A 23,933-nucleotide genomic window follows, 5' to 3' on the forward strand; every position below is an offset into this window, starting at 1 on the left:
GTTAAGATTCTTACTTATGTGGAGAAACTTAGCCAGCAACATTCTAAATATTAGAATGCCATCTCATTTAAAAACAATCAGTCGATGATGAGGTCATAGGTCAAGTGGTTCAGTATCAGTGGTCTTCTTCTTCTCGAGTTGAGAGTATCCCATTGTTTTCATAGTGAAATTTATCAAAACTTATTGTAATTTTCTATCATGAACTAAAATTAAATAAAAAAGAAAAAATGGTAAATTATAAAATTTCAAAACTACGTTTTTTTATGGTGGCAACGAAGGAAATTTTTTCATTTTTGTCGAAATTGAAACGAAAACCGTAGCACTCATCACTTTCGCAATAAACTTAAATCACCACCGAAAATTCGTCTGAATGTTAGAAAAGTGGTGCTTTCTATATTTTTCATTTCAGGACTGACAAAAATAGAATAAAAAAAATTTTTTTTTTTACTTCTTTGGTCTATTTGAAAAATGTAGTTTTTAAAACTTATTATTTTTTTTTACATTAACAAAATGAGGAAAGTATAATAACAAAACGAAAAAATAATTATTCGTTAAAATGTTTTTTTTTTTTTTTTTCCAATGGCAGGCACTGAATCGTTAAAATGTAATTGATAGATAGACGATTTGATATTTTAATCTGCTGCACGGGATTCTACTTGTAAAAAACAATCGTGACCATGATTGCGAAACATAAGAAGGATAATAACAGTTATAGAAATTTTAACTTTATCTTAACTGCTGTTTCAATATCACAGAAAATATATACGGAAAAAATTCAACTTTAACACATTTTTATTCATAATTTTTCTAGCTATGAATAGTTTTTGGCTACTGAGTTTAATATGTTTCTCAACAGGTATGTGTATTGTGAACAAATTTGTTATAATAATTTTGTGAATACTTATTGTACTTGTAGAATAACTTTATATAAAATTTTATTTGCACTGCTTTTAGTTTTGAAAAATGTTTTATACATTAAGTTAGTAACGAAAAACGGTATCAAAATTTAAAGAATCAGTACTGAAAAAAAAAACGAGATAGAAAACAAAATAAACTCCTTTGATTTTTCGTATAAACAAAGAGGAGTTAAAAGGGAGTTATTAGAAGCATCATTTAGCAATAAAACATTTTTTGGTGATTTTAATTCTGTCTTTTTCAATAATTCCTTAGATTTTAATACCGTTTTACTTTTTTCTTGTCTTAATAATATTTATTTATTATTATGTTATTAATGTGTTAACTTTTAAAAAAATATATTATCGACTAGCATTTATGTGTTTGTAAATATATATTTAAAGAATATGCGAATAAGTGTTTAAAAAATGGTTACTGCAATAAAACACCTTGTGTATTGAAAACAGTTTTCTAGTATAGGAGACATAAGATTTTGAAAGAAAAGTAAAATTTAACAAAATATTAATCCTTTTTTCATTAGTAGTTTCAAGATTTTTTTTACAATTCTAAATATTATAACATAGCTAGCCACCTTTGGCAACCAGCTTGGTCATCTTTCAAAATTATCTTGTATAACATATACATTTCAATGGTAACCAAGCAAATGTATTTGAATATTCTAATTCTTCACCCCTCCCCCTATTCTATCACCTTACGTAGCTTTAAACCAGTGATTCTCAACCTTTCTGTTGTTGCGGCACACTTTTAACGATTTCGAAATTTGACGGCACACAATGAAAAAAATTAGATTAAAAGTTGTTTAATTACCTATTTTACACTGTGTTAAATAGTTTGTGATAATAATTTTGAATGTGAAACAAAATAATATGTACTACAAAAGCACATTTATTAAGGGATTCATTATTTCTTTCGACCAATTTTTTATAAGTTAGTAACAGTTATTTATTTTTTTGCAAGTTATTAATTGTTAGCTTGTTTTCTGTAATTATTAACTGTTATTTTTTTGTGATTTCTTGTTAACTAGTTCTTTTGCTAATTAAGAATTGTTAGCTTAATTTTTTTTAGTTAACCTTTGTTAATTTGTTTATTAATTGCATAGCTTACTTTAATGATTAGCTCTTACAACATTTTTTAAAATTCTGTGATATATACAATTTAAGCACTTCCATCTTATTTTAAGATTGTCAGAGACAAAACAATTGCCGACAAAGATGTTCACGCGGTTAAAGCATGGAAAAATTATAAAAAGTATATACTATTATATATATATATAATATATAAACTTATTGTAATTTTCTATCATGAACTAAAATTAAATAAAAAAGAAAAAATGGTAAATTATAAAATTTCAAAACTACGNTATTATATACACTTTTCTATAATTTAAACTTTACTCATAATAAAAAAAAGCATTATAATTTTTATTGTATCATTTCTAATATTTGGCGGCACATTTTAAGAATTTGGCGGCACACAAAAGGGCCGCGGCACAGTGGTTGAGAATCACTGCTTTAAACAATAGATTAGTTTACATTTCTCACCATTTATCTGTCGCCTGCTCGGTTGATAACTTTGATTTCGATGTCAACTATTTTCAGGCTGTGATTCGAATTTTAGAAATGATTTAAAATCTATCCAGTTGTCATTAAGTCACACAAACCACTGTAAGTATGAGTCCAGGACATTACAGCATAGTAGGCAGCAGAAGTGTTTAAACTATTTCTATCTCTGTCATGAGATAAGATGGAAAATTCATCCCAATACATCACTACTTCCTAACTCACCTCTAGAGCCATAACTTGAGTATCGTATAATTAGGAATCTCACTTACTTTTTGAAATTGTATCAGTTTTCGTATCAGGAATATCTAGGTCTTGTATATCTAGGTCTTGTGTATATCTAGGTGGTCTAGGTAAAAACAGTTTTTGTATTAGAAATAAATAATTTTGAATCACGCAAAAACAATACTCGCATCAGAAAAAAATCTACTTGTACCAGGTAAAGAAATTTTTTGCAGCGATAAAAAGTTAGCTTGCATCTTGAAAAATAATTATTTGTAGCAGATAGAAAGTTAGTTTGTATCAGGTAAGGAGCAAATTTTGTAGCTAAAAGAACCACTTTTGTACCATCTGGACACAAATATCCTGGTAATTAAAAACTTTATTTTGAAATTCATTAAATACAAGTTAATTCTTACAAGATGAAACAAACAAAAGAATAAAAATATTTTTTTATTTCTCACTGTCCCAAGAAAAAAAGTTTGAAATTTAAGTCTCTTAAGTTTAAGTTATAATCTCTCTAATGATTATTTAAAAGTGAAGAATGAACTAGTTGCTTATATGAACTAAGAAGAATCGAAACAAGCATGCAATTTTTTTGAAAACTAAAATTAAAATATTATACAAGGAAGACTGTGAGGAATCTTTTATTCAATAAATCTATGTTTAGTAGTTTAAAAATATATTATAAATATAAATTTCATTGAATTTGTTTTCATTTGAAAAATGATTGCAATAAATTGCTTTTAAAAATATATCACGATAGAAAAAGCATGAAAGTTTTACAAATAAAATTAAAACTTTATCCAATAAATTTATATTTAGTAATTTAATTAAATTCAATGAAATTGTTATCATTGAGGAAAACTTTATCCTATAAATCTATGTTTAGTAATTTAGAAATATATTATAAGTATGTAATTCAATGAATTTGATTTCATTTGATTGCAATAAATTGCAATTAAAAAATAGGGCAATAATAGAAAATACATGATAGTTTCACAAATAAAATTAAAACGTTATCCAAGGAAATCTGCGATGAAAAATTTGTGCAATAAATTTATATTTTATAATTTAATTAAATTCAGTGAAATTGTTTTCCTTAAAAAATGATTGTAAGCACATATAACGCAAATCAATTATATAATTTAAAAAAAAAATTTAACGCTAATTTTCTGTTGTTCAGCATTAATTGTTTCTTAAGCTGAGAGAAAATTAATAATTCTACTTGAGGCTTCTTGGAGTAAAGTTTACCATTTTCAATTATAACCATATTTTTTACTTTAATTTCACTTGCGATTACTTACTGAGCATTTCATAATAATTTTTGAGATGCTTTTAATTTTTCAGCCAATTTTTTTGGGTCATTTTTTAGCTATGCTTCAGCGCTTTTTCGTTAGATACATTTTTCATTCCCCTCTGTTTATCCTCTTGTAACCTATTATTCTTCAGCCAGGTAAACCTAGCATATTTGATCATCTTAGATTAAACTTTTTAGTTCTCTTCTTAATTTTCGAAATCAGTTTTTGTCTGGCATTTAATTTTTCTTGAAGCGTTCAAACTGGCTAAATTTAGAGTGCTCCTTCCTTCCTCATCAGAAGTGCTTATTTATGCTGAAACCTCTTTCCAAAGTTTTCTAAGATTTTGAAATTTAAAATTTCCTTCCTCATCTTTCCTTTCGAAAATTGGCACCCAAAATTTATCAATTCTATCACATATAATCAACCATGTGCAAATCCAATTCGTGAAGATCCATGTCTAAACATATGGGCAAATCAGGTTTTTCTCTCTCTTTTTTAAAGAATAAATGTTAGTTTTCAAAATTCATTAAAATTGTATTATTAAATATCTACTTTATTAATTATGAACTTGGTTAAACTATCCTGTATAATATTATTATCTTGCGCACATCCATTTTCGGGCCAATCCATGGTAACTAATAAATCAAACACTCTTCAGTACTGCAGTCAGAATGAGGTATATAACAAAATCCTATTATTTACGCTTTTAACTCCATTTGCGCTTCTATTGTCCTATTTTGTAAACTGGCAAACTTATTACGAAAATATTTTAAATCATTCTTGAAAGATTCCGGTATATATAAGTTCATTGGGATACGCTACTCGCTTTATAAATTTCGTTTTGTATTCTACATTCAATTTTTTGAGTGCTCTTCACTCTATTGTATTGATAGATTTTGCTTTGGCTATATTGATAAGAAAGCACGCCTTTTTGCGGATACAATCGTGTGAGCTGATGAAGAGAAGATATCTTTTCATTTTTGTTTTGTTTTCCGTTAATGTTAAAATAACTAATATAACACAGAATAAAATTGAAATCAAAACATATAAATAAATTTTTTTTTTAATCAATGAGGTCATATCTCAATAGCTATATAATATTGAGCATTCCAAAATCAAATTTAAATAAAATGAAAAAAAGTTGCTTTTGATTGATACCAGAATTTGAGAAGCAAAAAAAAAAAAATACTTTAGAAATATATATATATATATATATATATATACAGAGAGAGAGAGAGAGAGAGAGAGAGAGGGAGTTTGTGGGCTGATCTTGCACCTGGAGAATTGTTTGAGTGATTGATACAATATCAACTGACGTAGTAAGCTATATGAGATAAAATTATGTTTGTTTGGCAAAAAAAAGTGTTTTATTGAGCATTTGGGTACAAAAGGGGAAAAAACACAATTTGTGCATATATTTGCTTATAAACACAGCCATAATGGACGCATGCACCCTATAACGAGTAATCTCAAATTCTCCGATAATATGAATATTTATTTGTAAAAATATATTACTTTGAAATTACATACATATTTTTATTATTTTTAAATTTCTTTATAGCATTTTATATTTTATTATGTTGTATTAAGTATTTTTTTTTTCATTTCTAATAAGCAATACTAATGGAATTATTTGATTTTAAGACATGAATGGACGAAAATAATAATATTTTTACTAGCTACCAGAAAATTTTCCAGGCTACTAACTTTTTTCAAATTCTTGGAGCCCTGGTGTTGCCAATAAATAGAGAAATACCAGAGTTAATGGTGCCACATAAGAGAAATATACATATAGATTGAATATGGATTTGGCTATTTTTGTTAAACAATTAATTCAGATTTTTTCTAAGTTAGTTATAGAAAGATTTTTATGACAACGAAAGCAACGGAAATAATCAGTTTTTTTTCTTTGTGAACTATGCATTAAAACTTTACGTTATGCCATGTCTTTTACAAGAATTATAAAAGAATTTAAAGAAAAACTTGACATTTTCATAACAGCGTCTTTGGAAATAATTCTACTTTTATCTAAAAATTACTATATTTCAAAATGTCTGGAGTTATTTTTTATATAATAATAATTATAAATAATGGGACAACATCGAAGGTTTTTCCCCATTTTGCCATACAGAAAATTTACTTTAAGTAATATTTCAAATTTAATCAAATCATTAAATATTATAAATGATTAAAACCATTTATAATATTTTTAAATATTATAGTTACATATTTTACAATACTAAGAGGCTAAGTATTTATTTTATATATAATTATATAACAGTTGAATAGTTTATAACATTATGGAAATAATTTTACTTTCTAAAACTCAATGGCGCGACAGCCCATAGAGGGCCAAGGCCCACTGTGCCCATCTCAGTTTTCTTGACCTTGGGCTCTGGGGTAAAGGAGCAAATTTACTTTTATCTAAATATATTATAAATGGTTGAGACCATTTTTAGTTGCAACTTTAGGTTCAACTTAAAGTCAGGCTCATTTATAACTATAATAAAATAATACACGAGTTAATATCTTACAATATTTTTTTTCTCATTTTAGGACTAACCAATGCAGGAGTCCTGGATGGTAAGAAATCAATGAATCAATAAGAAATTAATCAATTTTTCATAATTGTGCAATTTCAAGATACTTACAGTATGTCGGTTTGTTTATATGAAGTGTACTGATGAAATACTAGGTCTACGTGTCGGCTTTAAATGAAAAACTGGTTATAAGCTATTTAATACAAAGTAAATTTTAATCCAATTGACAAACTACTTTGTGAATTATTGAAAGAGACATGTACGTTTTTAGTCGTATAATAAAGTTATTTATGTACTCATAAGATTCATATAAAGCATTCGATTTTCTTAAATATTTTTTCAGTTCCATTCACGTCGGTTTCGTGCAAATTCATATTAATATTCTGTCTTTGTTGTGTGTATGTTTGATTAACAAACTAATTTCATTCCAAGACATATTGTATAAATACATCCATCCTAAATTTATGATTCTTACATTAGATTGTGGGGTAAGTAGAAATTGACCATGCCAACCTTCATCTATCAAAAGGTACCTCAAGATGGAATGAAGTGCTGGGAATGGTTTTTATCTCGGCATTTGGCGCGAAACGCCACTAACCGATTCATCTAAACTTATTGGTCATAATTTGGTAAGGCATATAATATGATAAAGTAATATATTGATAAGAAAAATAGTGCATCTTCATTGTCAAGAGTGAACATAGTGAATACGTCAGCACTGTGGTTGGCGCGAATCAGGTGAGGAATTCTATCAACCAGCCATGCTGAAATTGGAGCCTGATTCCCCTCATTGGAATGCAACCCTCTATCTCCTAGACTAGATACTCAATTTCTCAATCTATGTTCAATATGTGTGTGCGTGCGTGAGAGAGAGAGTTATCAAAATCGGCACGTCATCAAGTGATAACTGTCTGCTGACAGCCTTTCTGTAGTCAGTGGTTAAACCAGAAAACTGACTGCGCCCCTAGGGCCCATGATGGATAAACTGATTAAGAAAATACAATCAAGAAACTAAATGAGAAAACTAAGTAAGAAAATGCGCGTTTACATTTTCTTATTTAACTTATCCATCATGGGGTTTCGGGGAGCAGTCAGCTATTGGTTTAACCACTGACTACAGAAAGGCTTCGGTGTGCTAGCAAGCAGAGCGTCTCCTGATGAAGTGCTGTTTTTGCTAACATAGATATCTTAAGAATTTCGTTTTTCCTTACTTTTGGTTTTTAACTTTTTATTTAAATTGTTTACATGGGGCGAATTGGATTTAGCTGCTTATAACGCTTTTCCGTTTTGACTTATTATTTTAAAGATTTTTTTTAAAATTTATTTATTTTATCTTTCAAATTTGCTTAAATTAATTTCATACTTTGATTGAATACACTACCCTCTAATTGCATTACTTTTGTACAGATATCACGTCCACAGCATCAGGTCTCCTAGCGATTCCTGCATTGATTCCATCTTTGAAAAAGCAGAAGCATTCACCCAACACAGCGTCGGATGTGAAAAAATCTTATGACTATGTTATAAGTAAGTGTACTCAATTTCATAAAGTGTCGATTTTTTTGCCATTCAAAAATAATTTAGTGATTTGATGCGTCAATTAAATATTTCTAGCAGTACTTAAACTTTTGAGTTATTTATGCTCGACTCCAAATATAGCACTGGTGTAAAAAGAGCTTTTACAAAACAAGTTGTAGTCTATACATTGCTCTAGGGCAGCGGATTCCTAAAGGTGTCTCGTGGAGCCTTAAGGTTCTGGAGAATAAGGTACAGAAGGATTCCAAAAGTTATAACTCTTTTGTAAGTTGCGAAAAAAAACTACTCTGAAAACGCAACCAGCAGCCTTTGGCTACCAGCTTTGGTCAGCTTTCAATGGTAACCAAGCAGTACACGCGGCACGAATGTACACGCGGCACGACTGTATTTAAATATTATAATTCTTCAATCCATCTGCATTTAAATATTCTACTTTTTCAACTTCTCTAATCCTAAAATCTTAATTAATTTTCAACAATATAGTAACCAAATCTTTTCACCGTCTAGCTATCGCCTGCGGCTTTGGCTGCGCGAAAGCACTTTGATTTCAATTTTAATTATTTTTAAAAGATGTCAGCGATATCGTTTAAATTTTTAATGTATTGAATTTTAATAATAATTTGAAATCTGTCCGGTAGCCATTTTATCACACAAACCACCGTAAGTATGAGTTCGGGACATTTTAGCATAGTAGGTAGCCGAAGTATTAAAATTATTTCCCTTAAGGTTGTGAGACAATGTAGAAAACTAACCACAATGCTTCATTACGTCCTGTACTTTCTCACACACCTCTGGATGACGTATTACATACATATGCTATCACTCGAAAAAGTCAAGCTCCATCACCAATAATTGAAATGACATGTGCGGCAGCCATTTTAGAAAAGATCAAAAATAAATCTACATAATTACTTCGTGATTAAGTTTTTAATTCTATAAAGATGCAAAATTATTCTAAATAAATACTTAATGTATCCATAAAAGAAAATAAATACGGTGGTGGACTGGTTTTTCTCTTGAAGAATTGCATCAAATATAATTGATGGTAAAATCTCTTGGCGATATTTAAAAATCTCGCCAAGTTGGCAATTATTATTGGGATCAGCGTTGCTCCTTGATTACTTAAAAAAAAATTAAGTTATTACAAATTTATTAAAATGTTTCTTAATAGAAATTAATAAAAATTGAAAAATGAAATAATAGCGGTAATAGATGAAATAACGGTTAAAAATGAAATAATAATGAAGATTCTTACAGCAGGAGATTAGAGGCATTTTTTTTCTAATGCCCGCCTGTGTTAACATCCGTCAATTCAGGCATCTACAGGGCGATTTTGTTGACCTCTCTTACAGGGGCACCATATTAGGTGGGCCAACGTCGCTCCCACACTAAGGACAGATAGTACAGAGAAAGAAAGAACATCCATACTTTGCCCGGGATTCGAACCCAGAACCTTTCTGATGCAAGGACAGTTCCCTGCCCCCTACACAGGCCGGTCGGCGAGATTAGGAGCATAAATGTCGAAAAAATGAACCTTTTAACCTCTTTTCTAACGAAATCCATCTTTCGCGTAGGCATGTATATAAAATAATATTTAATCAGGATTAAGAATTTTTGGAGGTGTGATCGGAGGTTCAAAATAATCTCCCCGAAATATCTTTCGGAAACCTAGTTTGGCGCGATTTCAAAAACTTGCTAAGCGAGATTTAAAGAAATCGCCACTGGTAGGACTATTCAAGGATCCACCCATAATTGATATAGCTGAAACTGTGAATAGGACTTTCGGTCTTATATATTTCTTATTGATTTCTTTTACATGACATAACACGACAACCAACCTGCTTAACATCTAAGTAATTATTCAAAACCATTTTAATTATTACTTGGTTGGTTGGTTGGTGTCGTATCCTCTATTGAATCATATTTCATGGTGTGCTTGAATAGTTTTTGTTATTTCTATGGCATTAGAAGAATACAAATCCTCTTCTGTCGGGTAGTTGAAGAGGTGAAGGCCTGCAGCGACTGCAGGGCAGTTAAAAACATGATATGGTGTCAGTTCCACATTAAGACAGTTGCCACAGTTTTGATATTTTCTAGTCCCATCTGTAGAAATTTTCATGTTTTTATGATGTTTTGTTCTTAGTCTGATGAGAGTAGTGGCTGTCTTCCTATCGATGTCAAGATTAGTTATTTGATCGTGGGTTTGCTTTTTAAAGGGGCGAATAGTCTTGACTTTGCAAAAGCATTTGCATCTGCCAACGTAGTTGGGAATGAATTTTGATTGAGATCTCTGGCATTTTTAGCCAATGAATCAGCTATTTGATTGAATTCTAAGGTCACATGGGCGGGAATCCACTGCAAAAAGCATTTTTCCGGAGACGCTGAAGTTGTCCAAGTTGTTCTATGATATTCAGGATAAGGCTTGAGGTACCTTTGCTGAGGGCCTGTAAGGCAGACCTGCAGTCGCTGAAGATGGTGATACCACTAAGCTGCTCCGAAGGTTCAAGATTGATGTACGTTTCGATTGCCGTAGAAATGGCTATCAATTCTGCCGTAAAATTAGATACGATTTTTCCAGCACCAGTTGCAATCTCTGGTTTTTGATCATCAGGTAGGAGCAGTATCACTCCCGCACCTCCGTTGGTGAAAGTGGAGTCAGAAGATCCATCAGTATAAGCCCTGACATGATTGAGGCCAGATAGTCGATAGTTTTCATCCCAATTTCCTTGAGTTTATTCGCATGATCTTTTTCGAGCAGGGCTCGATGAGTTCTAGACAGATTGTCGTATTCTCTGGAACAACTCCAATAGCGGGAGTTTCTTTTCTGAAAAAAAAAACCTCGGGTTTAAGGTGAATTTTTTCTCTGATGGCCCTGTCAAACAGAAGGGAAGATGACCTTTTGAGTCTAGATTTTTTATTCCAGTTTATAATAGTACGATGTGAAATGTGCCCCTCGTCAAGACTATGGTTGTAAATTTAACAGTTAACATTTGTCTCCTTTCTTCCAGAGGGGCCAAACCGCATTCCTCTTGAATTCTTAAGTTGTTTGTTGATGAGACAGCACCAGACATTATTTTTGCAGCTTTCGCTTGTACTTTATCGAGTCTCTCTCTTGAAGTAGGGGAGGAGTGTGACCATACAGGTGTGGCATATTCCATTATTGGTCTTATAAGAGTTGTGTAGGTAGTTTTCAGTGTTTTTGGTGCAGCATCCCATTTTGTGCCACAAAACCTCCTAAGGATGTTGAGCATTTTTAGTGCTCTATTAGAACACTCTTGAATGGGATGGTGAAAACGAAGCTCTTCGTCAAGTATTATACCGAGGTACTTTGGGTTAGAAATCTTTTCTATGGGGGTGTCAAACAATGTGATATTAGGACAAAAAGTGTGCCGGTGTTTTCTGTCAGTGCTGAACACGCTGAGTTTAGTCTTGTTAGGATTAATGACTAGTTTAAGGTCTCTTGACCATTTTTCCAATCCTCTCTTTGATAATTACTTACGATTACATAACGAAATGAATCTTAAATCAATATACTTACGTATAACAAATTATTTAACGCTACTTAAGTTATTGCTTAAGACAACCTAACAAACTATAGTGTTGCCAATAGACAGAGAAGTACTCGAGGTTATGGTGCCACATAAGAGAAATATAATATAGATAATGACAGAAGCAGTTATATATATTACCGGCAAAGTATGAAATCCGGCGTTACATAGAATGCCTGGGCATTCTGTATAATGCCTAAAACTAACCAGCAAAGTATGAAATGATTTATATTTCACACATTGCTTAGGCATTCTATAGAATGCCAAATGCTATTTAGGCGAAGTATGAAATAAACGTCCTGATGAGGTTATTATGTAAATGATGTGCATGTTACTGTGAATGACCAAAATCGGTGGTTGTTAACTTTCACCGGTGAATGTTGACAATCACATAGTCGCTTTGGTGAATGTCCGAAATATTTATTACATCCGATTTGATATTAATTTATTCGTGAATATAATTACATTTATTCGATATTTTAATACTTACTGACGATAGATTAGAAGAAACATCAGTGTTTGGAGTATCGGGCAAATATATACCTTGCAATGGCACTTGACCTTAAAAAATATTAGTGTAGGGTATACCGGGCAAATGTATACCGGACAGTGGTACTGAACCTTAAAAAAACATCAGTGCAGGATTTTCCGGGCAAATGTATTCCGTGCAATGGCACTTAACTAGACCCAGTACGACTAGACCTTTGGTAAATGTCCGAAATATGTACTTCTTCTAATCTATCGTCAGTAAGTATTAAAATATCGAATAAATGTAATTATATTCACGAATAAATTAATATCAAATCGGATGTAATAAATATTTCAGGCATTCACCAAAGCGACTATGTGATTGTCAACATTCACCGGTGAAAGTTAACAACCACCGATTTCGGTCATTCACAGTAACATGCACATCATTTACATAATATCATTAACATCATTAACAACATCATTAACATCAGGACGTTTATTTCATACTTTGCGTTTAAATAGCATTTGGCATTCTATAGAATGCCTAGGCATTATATGCAATGGCTAGGGAAAGTATGTAATACTTCTCATATTTCATACTTTGCCTAAAAACGTCCAGCATTATATAGAATGCTTAGGCATTCTATATAATGCCTGCGTTTCATACTTTGCCGGTAGCATATAGATTACAACAGACGTTAGGGAAATCCGCTAAGACCTAAAACACCCAATAGGGTGTCTCAGGTGGTGAGTCTTCAGAGGGTGAAAGGGCAGTAAATATTCACAGACATTGTGATGACCACATCACGCTTATTCATAACTATGAAAAAAGTTAATATACATTATTTTCGTATTCTTTTATTTCCCCGAAAAATTGAAAAAATATTTGTATATATAGTTTTGGAGATAATTTATTTTATATTTCGTGTTTATATTCGATATTACTATCTACTAGAAAAATGTTTTCGTTTATTTTAAGGTGATAATATCTGTAAAACCTAAGTTATCAAACTTAAGGTGCTAAATTAGTTAAGATGCTACTAAATTATGATAACTAAATAATCCATAAAAAAAATATCTTTTTTATCTAAATTTTTCTGACGATTTAAAATTAAGTTTTACTATATTCTTTTTTTCTGCTACTTTTAAATGAATTGTTAAGATTTAGGTTGTAAAATATTCAGACCTCAACATTACGGTTTAAGCGATATAAATGAAATAAATCCCTTTAGAAATGTCCCAACGTGATTCATATTACAGTGTGTGATAGGTGAGACAGCGCAGTTGGATTAAAATCACTTCTTAAGAATTAATCCATGGTAAGCGGTCGCATTTTTTTAATGCAAAATGAGTAATATTATTATTTCAGACGTTCTGTTATCTACTAAATCCCTTCACAACGATACTTAACTACTAAATCTCTTCACAAATGTACCTTTTTTAAGTAATAATCAAATATTATAATAATGACCTTGTTCGTAAATCAAATCTCTTTTTAACTTATCTTAAACTCTTTCCTTATGTTATGCCCATGAACATTTTAAGACTCAAATGTTATATGTAATAAAAATTTAATGTCATAAGTAAAAGGAAGTTAGTTTCAATTTAGATCATCCGGATTATTATAATGATGTCATTTATTTATTTAACTAATATTCGAAAAGAAGTGAAAAAAAATCTGGCAGAAAAATAGTGATAAATATATATATAAAAATATAGAATAAGTAAATTCTTCAGAATTTTATATTGGTTTTTCGTAGATTTTTAGACAAAAAGTCTGATTTTCCACTTAAAAACTTTTACCTTTCCGAATTTCTGAAGACGATGCCATTTTAGTTTAAAAGTTTAGGAAATGAATTTAATAAACTTTCGGCAAACATAATAATGAGTTTTAAAAAAAAATCGCAAAGTAAATCTGTAAAAATTTTATCTGTTCTTCATAGATTTTTATACTAAAGAATCTGAATTTCCAAACAAAAGCTTCTACCACGCCTCAAGTTGGGAAGATGATGATATCAGTTATTTATCACTTTGCTTTAGAAAATGAATTTAATAAATGCTGGCTAAAACAAACATTAACTTACAGATAAGGTATTATTTTTAAATTAAGGTACTATTATTACTGAATAGAATAAAACATAATTTTAGAGAGGAAAAAAAAGAAAGAATTAAAAGAATATAAAATAGTAAATATGTAAGTTATCTTTATAATAATAATAAATATGTAAGTAAATAGTAAATATGCAAGTTATCTTCATAATAATAATAAATATGTAAGTAAATAGTAAATATGTAAGTTATCTTGAAGAATATGAAAATATTGATAAATATAAAGTGTAGTTTATGAATAGAAACTCCGTATTTCTACACTGAGAGTTGCGGTCACCAAGATGGCGGTGTGTTTCTACTTCATCTACTTATCCAAGGCTTTAGTTCTAAACTTAAGTTAATGCCAGCAGGATTTTCTTTTTTTTTTACCACTTCAATATTTAGAGATCTGGTAGAGAACAAAGTTAGCTGGCAGATATATATTTTTTAAAAAATGTTACTGGTTGTCTTAAATGTTTTAAATTTTTAAAGTTCGTCTCATATTAATTGCGATCCTAGGATTTTTTTTTAATTCAACGTTTTGATTAAGATCTGTGCGATAAAAATGCAGGTTATAACCAATTAACACATTATTTATTTGGGCACTTAATTACCAAATTTAATTTCTTTTGTAAATTAATTAGTTAATTTTCAATTTCTGCAGCGTATATTTAAATTTCAGTACGAAACAGAAAATGTAAAAAAAAAACTAATACTTTAACACATTTGTAACTTGTTTTCTTAATTCAGAATATCGATTACGTTTGATGTCTTTTAATGTCCAGTTGTAAAGTGGGAATTTCTTTAACTCTATATAAATGCCTCTCAGTTGACATTTAAAGCTTATTCATCAAGAAACATTATAAAATTAAAACCAAATTCAATTTAATTAAAAAATAACGATATTTTAAAAACAAATATTAAAAATACGCTTCGAATGCAATCAATGAAACAGTTTTCTTAATAATCGGAATATAATTCAGTTATTAAACACAAGCATTTACAGACCCTAAGAGTCCTACATTATTTCAAGTTGTTGCATTATAACAATTAGGGTAAGAAAAGTTTAACTTTACCAGTGATTCTTGTTTAACTTTATCAAAATTCCATTGACAGGTATTATATATTTGTTTAAATTGCTTAAAACGAGTGATGGTTAAAAACATTATAACTCAAATTTATTGTATTAAGAAAACAACTTATAAATCATGACATTTGCTACCACTTTATACATTCAAGATTAGTTTTCTGTTAATCCGAATGTAATATATATATATTAGGCTTCATAATTAGTTGAGATAAATGTGGTTTAGATTATTTACTCAAGAGATTATTTTTAGCTCTGTTAATCAGATTTTACATATTTCTGATTTTATACGAGTATATTCAGGAGAAATCCCCTGTTAATCCGAATGTAGTTGATATTTATGTGTATGTTAGGATTTATAATTAATTAAAATGAATGTGTGGTTTAGATAATTTACTTAAGAGAGTATTTTTAGACTGAAATTAATTCTATTTTCATTTTACTTGCTTTCAAATTATATTCAAGAAAGTCCCCCGTTATATAATCCGATTTTTCACATTTCTGATTTTATCTATTCAAGGAAAGTCTACTGTTAATTCGAATGTGGTTGATATTTATGTGTATTTTAGGATTTATAATTAATTAAAACGAATGTGTGGTTTAGATTATTAACTCAGAGGAGTCTTTTTAGATAAAAATAATTCCATTTTTATTTCTTTCGAAATAAATTCAAGAAAAGTCCCCTGTTAATCCGAATGTTGTTGATATTTATGTGTATATTAGGATTTATAATTAATTAAAATGAATGTGTGGTTTAGATAATTTACTTAAAAGATTATTGTTAGACTGAAATTAATTACATTTTCATTTTACTTGCTTTCAAATTATATTCAAGAAAGTCTCCCGTTATACAATCCGATTTTTCACATTTCTGATTTTATCTGTTCAAGGAAAGTCTACTGTTAATTCGAATGTAGTTGATATTTATGTGTATGTTAGGATTTATGATTAATTAAAATGAATGTGTGGTTTAGATTATTAACTCAGAAGAGTCTTTTTAGATAAAAATAATTTCATTTTTATTTCTTTCGAAATAAATTCAAGAAAAGTCCCCTGTTAATCCGAATGTAGTTGATATTTATGTGTATATTAGGATTTATAATTAATTAAAATGAATGTGTGGTTTAGATAATTTACTTAAGAAATTATTGTTAGACTGAAATTAATTACATTTTCAATTTACTTGCCTTCAAAATATATTCACGAAAAGTCCCCTGTTTATCCGAAAGTAGTTGCTATGTGTATATTAGGATTTATAATGAATTAAAATAAATGAGGTTTAGATCATTTACTCAAGAGGGTATTGTTAGACTGAAAATAATTCCATTCTGTTTTTACTAACTTTTTTTAAGTAACAATAGATAAAATTATTGGTTTTATGACTTGACCACATTAGTCTCTTGACATGGGATATGACAAAAACAATTATTTTTTGAAGAAAAAAATGGAATATTAATAAAAGGATACATCGAAATTAGCTTATGTATCATTCAAAAAACACAAAAAAATATGTTCATTTCTTAATGAAAAAATAGGAAAAATTGGTAGCTTTTTTAGCAAATTTATAAGAAATGTTCTGTCCTATATAATGTTACAATTTGTCTAGCATTTCTTAATGAAAAAATAGGAAAAATTAGTAGCTTTTTTAGCAAATTTATAAAAAATGTTCTGTCCTATATAATGTTACAATATTTGTCTAACATTTCTTAAAGAAGAAATAGGAAAAATTAGTAGCTTTTTTAGCAAATTTATAAAAAATGGTATGTCCTATATAATGTTACAATATTTGTCTAGACATTATTACTAGTCTTAACATTTCTTAATGAAAATATAGGAAAAATTGGTAGCTTTTTTAGCAAAGTTATAAAAAATGTTCTGTCTTATATAATGTTACAATATTTGTCTAACATTTCTTAATGAAAATATAGGAAAAATTAGTAGCTTTTTTAGCAAATTTATAAAAAATGTTCTGTCTTATATAATGTTACAATATTTGTCTTGTGTTCTTAGTTGGAGCCGGCTCAGCAGGTTCCGTATTAGCCAACAGACTGTCTGCCAACCCATGTGTGAGCGTTGTCGTTCTAGAAGCAGGCTCTACCCCACCTATTCTAACCGAAATTCCTTCGGCCGAAAGATTTTTTGTGCACTCTTCCATTGATTGGGATTTCGAAAGTGTTCCTCAGCAAAGATCGGGGCAGAATCTCAAAGAAAGGGTAAAAACATTTTAGAACGTCTTTGCAAGGTTAATATATATCTTTAATCCTTAAGAAACGGGAGGTCAAGAAGTAAACAAATGTTAAATGGTGAGGGGATAAAAATAAACGTTATCAAAACCTGACGCATCATTAACAAGGAAGTCGAGATCAATAACATCGATATCTGCTTGATTAACTGAGAATACTAGGAAGATAGGAAATGTGATTCTGTGAAACAATTTTAAGTTTCACGAGGCAATCAAACTGGATTTGATGTTTTCAGCGAAGTTTTTCTTAAATGTGATTGATCGAAATTTGTTAATGTTTTGTGCGTGTCCGAGGAGTAATTCACGATTCGAATTTATAATTTTATCCAGGTTTTATATGAATATGAATAAAAAAAAAATTTTTGTGCTCACATTGGGTACTAAGTTATTTCAGACATACATACACATTGACAAAGGTGCTATCATTTTTTGAAATATATATAAACTAATTTTAATGCGGCACAAGAGGGGCAAAGCGGTGGTATCACCAGGGCTCGAAAAACCGTGCGTCCTCGGCCGTCAAAAATTCTCCGCGGACAACGAATTTCTCGAATCCGACGTCCGCGAGGACGGCCATTTTCCCGTTTATGTTCGCGATACATTTTCAATTTATGTTATCTTACAAGAGTCTAGCGCCTCACTTCTAAAATGATCCTCTAATCTAGAAATACAGCAGCTTACTACGCATGGTGGAATTGATGTTTCCTTTGTCTGGGAGTTCTGCAGCGGTTGAAAAGGGCCTTTTCAGCAATGAATTTACAAAAAAACACAGTACGTACTGGTCTTAAACAAGAAGCGTTAAACGCAATTATGAACATCTACCTAAATGGAAAACCCCTTTCAGATTTCTGTGCAGAAACCTCTGTAAATCATTGGCTTGATTGTGGAATTGGCAAACGTCATATTTGATTCATTTAAAAAACGCAGTACCCTGGGATAAATTGACATTCCAGATAACTTGACCTTTGTCATTTAAATTATTTCACGAAATAAATAAATAATTTCATAAAAGAAAAACTAGGTTGCTATTAGTAACCTAGTATTTCTTTTATTACTGTATAATGTAATCCTAGTATTTGTAATCCTAGTGACTACTAATTTATTGTGCAATTTATATAAATGTTTGTAATAAATAAGAGAAAATTATACTTTTATTTATTTAGAAGCTACGGGTTAGTTTCAAAGAAGGACGGGTACATTGTTAGACAAGCCGTCCTCGGGGACGGGTAAAATTTTTCTAGCCCTGGGTTTTTACATTTTTTTCATTTCCTTACGCAAATGTAAATAGTATATGCAACTGCAAATGTCTGTATCTTTTTTTGATAAAGATACTGAAAATATGTATTAGGAGCAGCATACATTACATAGTGTTACGAATTTGTAAATATGTGTATTATTTTGTGAATATTCTTTTGCTATGATGCTTAATATCTCGGATCCTAAAGAAATAGTTTAAATAGAAAATTTGCTTGGAAATTGCATAATTCTATCGTAATTTAGAGAACAGAAAATAACGCCTAAATTTCTTACAATAGACTCGGTTTAGGGACATTTTTGCCGACTTAGGAATAATCTTGGTTACTTGGCGAACATTTTGGCAACAAAATGATTATTCTGAAAAATTCGAGTGTTAAAACGATAGGAGTTATAAGGAATAAGAAATATATTTATGGAGTTATAAGAGAATTATTTAGAATCACGTCGAAATTTCCGGGTTTTCCCAACACCTCCTGGAAGAAGCAAGGCCTCAGCACGGATCAATTTAGTAGTCCGATGTGACGAAGTTAACTGCGCAGTAGATGAAAAATAAGAAAGATGTCATTACGTTCGGGGTACTAAGCTGCGCAGTGGTTGAAAATACGAAATATGTCATTACGTTTGGACTACAAAGGGATATTTATGGTAACCCGTGCTGAGGCCTGTTCTTTTCTAGGAGGTGTTGGTTTTCCTCGCCAAGCCTACATGAAATAGAGTGTGCCAACAGTCAGCAGTTGTGTTCTGACCTGAGTTATCTTAATTGTCTTATCATAAATGTTAAAAACAAAATTTTATTACAGAAAGTGAGGTATGCAAGTGGCAAAGTTCTTGGAGGTTCCAGTGTCCTGAATGATGTACAGTATAGTCGTGGTAATCCACAGAATTATGATGATTGGGAATCTATGGGAGCAAAAGGTTGGGCCTACAAAGACGTCTATAAATATTTTCTCAAATTAGAGGACAACAGAGATCCCGAATACGCAAATGATGGTAAATATTTTTCTAATTTCAGAAGATGCAATCCCTTTAATTTCACTGAATTCATCTTCATCAGATGAAAATATCATAAAAGTGCTAACAAGTTCTTTTTCACTTCATGCTTGTTTTCACGCAGCTGGAAAAAAACGAGTAGCTTTTTGCTTTTCGGGTTTCGTTAAATAGGTACATATTATTGTAAAGATTTTATCTTGATTTTGGCTGAAAATAAGACACAAATGGCTCACACTTATTACAATAAACTATACATTTTATTCAATATTGATTTAATAAAAGCATTTTTAATTATGCGACTGTTTTTGGTTATTTATTTTTCATATCTTACAGATCATCTTACCAAACGACTCTTCAATAGATTTCACAAGTTCTTAGTTGGATTTAAGTGTTGTGAATCGCTGTGCCATTCAAGCAACATCATTTTGATTTTTCAACCTGAATCTCTTGATCAGTAGGGGAGAGTGGGGTCAATTGTAACAGGGTACAATTGTAACAGAGCAAAACTTTCGAGTGTCGGGTTCTAGATGTGGTTCCTAGGTGGCGCACAAGGTGTATTTAATAAATCTACATGTACACCCCTGATGGCAACCATTTTTATGTACTTTTGAAAGAGTTACATCACAAAAGATATTTTCATGCTACCGAAGTACTTTTTTTGGTATTAGAATATTATATTGTAACAAAGTAATTTTGTTTAAACAAATAAAAATTATTAACAGAATATGTAAGTGGACACCTTAATTAACATTTCAAAAAAAAAGATTAGTTTTGTTAATTAACTAGCATTGTTTTAAACAAATGAAGCTGAAATGGCGTCTTGGGGACGATTGTAACAATAAGTAAAGGGACGATTGTAACAGCTGAAAATAAATAATCTTATGTTTACAAACCATTACTTAACTCTTTAAGAACCACCAATAGTTTCCTATATCATTTATATTATGTTGCATGTGCATTATTTTATTTGTCACCTTTCACAGCATAAATTAAAATTTTTAACCCCTTAAAGTTAAAAGTTTAACCCTTTAGGTCTCTGCTCATTATTATTTTTACTCCTAAAATATCACTACTATTTTGATCAATAAAAAAATATATCACAACTATGATAATATGTATAATTAACTATGTTTTAGTTGAATTTATGAACTGTTACAATTGACCCCGTAAGTGGGGACAATTGTAACAAGTGCACGACTGTCAAAAATTGTTAATAACTGATATAATAACATTTAAAATAAGGTATTTATTTTTTTTCTAGTAGAAGATAGTCTACTTTACTCGTCTGTCAATTAATACTAATAATATGTTGGATTTTTTGTTAGTTAAAAATAGTTAAATAAAAAATGTTACAATTGACCCCACTCTCCCCTATTGAAATATAATAAGTGGCCAATTCATGCTGAAATGTCCTGCGAAATTTCTGAATGGTGGAAATAACCCTCTTCTGTATCGTTATGTATTACTTAAATTTAACATCTGACTTCCTTCCGCGACTACATGAGCTACGTTTCCCCTACTTTACTTACAACTCTAGTTTTAGTTTTTGCTGTTATCGTCGTTATAGGCCATAACGGCAAGAGGTGCGTTTGTTTATGTTTCCCAGTGGCGCCATCTAGGGTCAAGAATTCGACTTATGTCCCCCCATACGTCACGCCCGTTTACAGGGCGGACCCATTCATCCATCCACAGATCGTAATTTTGACCTGAGCCAGAGAACGATCAACCACCAATTCAGTAGCCCCAGATGTATTATTTGTTATGGAAACATGGACGAGTTTTTGACCCTGCAGATTTAACGTGCACCAGTCACCATTGGTGTAAATGGTCAGCAGGTTAGATTCAAACTCCCGTTCTCACGAACGTGAGTCCAGCGCCCTGCCTACTAGGCTATCCCGGTCCTGCAAATCTAGTAAAAATGCAATTAACAAAGTATTTCAGAAGGCAACTGGAGTTAATTTTGTCTCATACGGTGAATCGTAGTACCTATCATAAAATAATAGCTTTTATTTTATAGGATATCACAGTGTTGGTGGACCACAAACTGTATCAAAGCCTAACTACAACCCTGAACTCAAAAAGCATATCTTTGAAGCTGCGAAAAGCTTGAACATTCCTGTTACTGATTCCAACAGTCCCCACCAACTTGGTAATTATATATATGTTACTGTTAATATGGTTATTATTAATAGTAACTGGTCAATAATAATAATATCCGCTTCTTTTCGTAAAATTGAGAAATACTGCAAATTTTTCACTTTAACTGTTTTTTATTAATGTAACCAATAAAGTTTGGTATATCAGATTAAACCGGTCAAAATTAATAATAACCGTCTCTTTTGGTCAAAGTGATAAATAAAAACGTGAAAGAATGACATTGACCAAACTTCATTGGTTATTATTAATAATAAACAGTTAATGTGATAAATTCGCTGAAATAATTCACTTTAACCGTCCTATTTGGTTATTATTAATACTGACCGGTTAGTATTAATAATAACTGACAATATTTACAGTGACCATAACACATCATAAATCCTCAAGTATCTTGTTACCACGTTACCAAGCGAATGTATTATTTTATTGTATGTCGGTAAGTTAAACAAAAATAGTTTAAAGGGTTAAAAAAATATTCTCTCTCCCCTATATAAAAATTTTGTCAAAAATTTTCGTTTCCAAATCATGTAAAGATAAAATCTCTCTCTAACAAAATTTGAGTATTCAAACTTTTGCATGAACAATTAGTATGAAATTTTACCACATTGAAATCAACACATTGTTATTCATTACCTTGTGTTTTGAAGATTGTGTGATACTTTTCCCAGTAATCTTTTGACGAAAAAGAAAAAAAAGTCATCTTCTGTAGGTTTTGATTTTATGATTGGATTTTCCCAATAATTAAGCTTCACAATTATTAAGTAATTATTATTTTATGTTGTTACCTTTAAATATTTTCAATGCCATTAGCCGCACGTGGGCGTTCAATTTGTAGAAAATTTAATTCTTGTCATTTAATCTCAATTAATTGAAATGACTGTTATCCATATTTCTAAAATAAATTTATCTCTAAATGAATAAATCCCATTAAGTTATTAGTCATTATAATTAAATTTTCTTTCTAGGAATTTATGACTTGCAAGGCACTTTAAGGGACGGTCAACTGTGCAGTACAGCAAAAGGGTATTTAGTGCCAGCTGATTCTCGCAGCAATTTGGATATAGTAAAAGATGCATTTGTTCGAAAAGTAACTATACAGGAAATTACATTGCTAATATATAGTTAAGCATTTATCGGGTGCGTGTCCGTATCGTGATTTGTTGCGCCAACTACAATCGCCAAGGCACCAAATAGATTTTAAAAAAAAATTTTTTTTAGAGGATTGTCTGAGTTATATCCTTCTAGTTGGTCCCCTTCTAAGGTATTTTTTTCTCTTCAGTTTTTTGCGAAACGCTGCCCGGTAGTTATCTAAGACGTGTAGTGCAGATTACGATACAGAAATCTTTCCCATTTATGGAATAGAAATTGCATCATTATTATCAAACGAAATACTTTTCATTGTTGCATCTTGAAAATGATTACTATCCATGACAATTTGTTTGTTCGTTCAAAAATAAAAAATTAAGTAATAAGTCATGATAATAAATTAAGTAATAAATAAGTATTGATAATAAGTATTACTATTAATTATCATGAAATATACTTCAGCACACATTTGTTAAAACGATTAATAGTTGAGTTAGTTGAAACAAGAAAAAATGTCACTACAATTTATATTATTTTTCATTGTTTTTGATGGATGAAATTATACAACTCGAGAAAAAATTGTATTTTTTAAAAATTATTAAAAGTTTTTTAAGGAAAAATATATTACTAATATAATTATATAACATGAGTAATTATATTAATTAGTAATTATATTTCATTAGTATATTAAATTATAATATAATTATATAATAATTTACCAATATAATATAATTTATTTATTTATAAGTAACTCATGCTCATAACCTTGTTTAATATATCAAGTACAAGAATTTTTTACTAATTTTTAATTTATGTGTTCTCTAAGTAATAAGCATATTTTCACTTTTTTACTTTTCTGCGATTAAAGGAAGCTGCGATTAAGAGTGACCTAGAAATCAAAATCAGCTAAAAAAGCAATTAAATTTTTTTTCTTTAT

General features: G+C 30.2%; 1 protein-coding gene across 1 annotated transcript in view; it reads left to right on the plus strand.

Annotated features, from left to right (window-relative positions):
- Window positions 1–708: 708 nt before the first annotated feature.
- The window catches only part of LOC107439119 (glucose dehydrogenase [FAD, quinone]-like), a 38,267-nt gene continuing 15,042 nt past the window's right edge, over window positions 709–23,933 (plus strand). Inside the window, exons 1-7 of the mRNA XM_016051609.3 lie at window positions 709–856; window positions 6,551–6,577; window positions 7,942–8,061; window positions 17,275–17,477; window positions 19,564–19,753; window positions 21,771–21,902; window positions 22,876–22,997. Coding sequence (XP_015907095.2) covers window positions 814–856; window positions 6,551–6,577; window positions 7,942–8,061; window positions 17,275–17,477; window positions 19,564–19,753; window positions 21,771–21,902; window positions 22,876–22,997 — 837 coding nt within the window. The 5' untranslated portion in view covers window positions 709–813. The remainder of the gene's footprint in view (window positions 857–6,550; window positions 6,578–7,941; window positions 8,062–17,274; window positions 17,478–19,563; window positions 19,754–21,770; window positions 21,903–22,875; window positions 22,998–23,933) is intronic.

Source organism: Parasteatoda tepidariorum, chromosome 4 (genome assembly GCF_043381705.1).
Source record: "Parasteatoda tepidariorum isolate YZ-2023 chromosome 4, CAS_Ptep_4.0, whole genome shotgun sequence".
Lineage (NCBI taxonomy): Eukaryota > Metazoa > Arthropoda > Arachnida > Araneae > Theridiidae > Parasteatoda > Parasteatoda tepidariorum.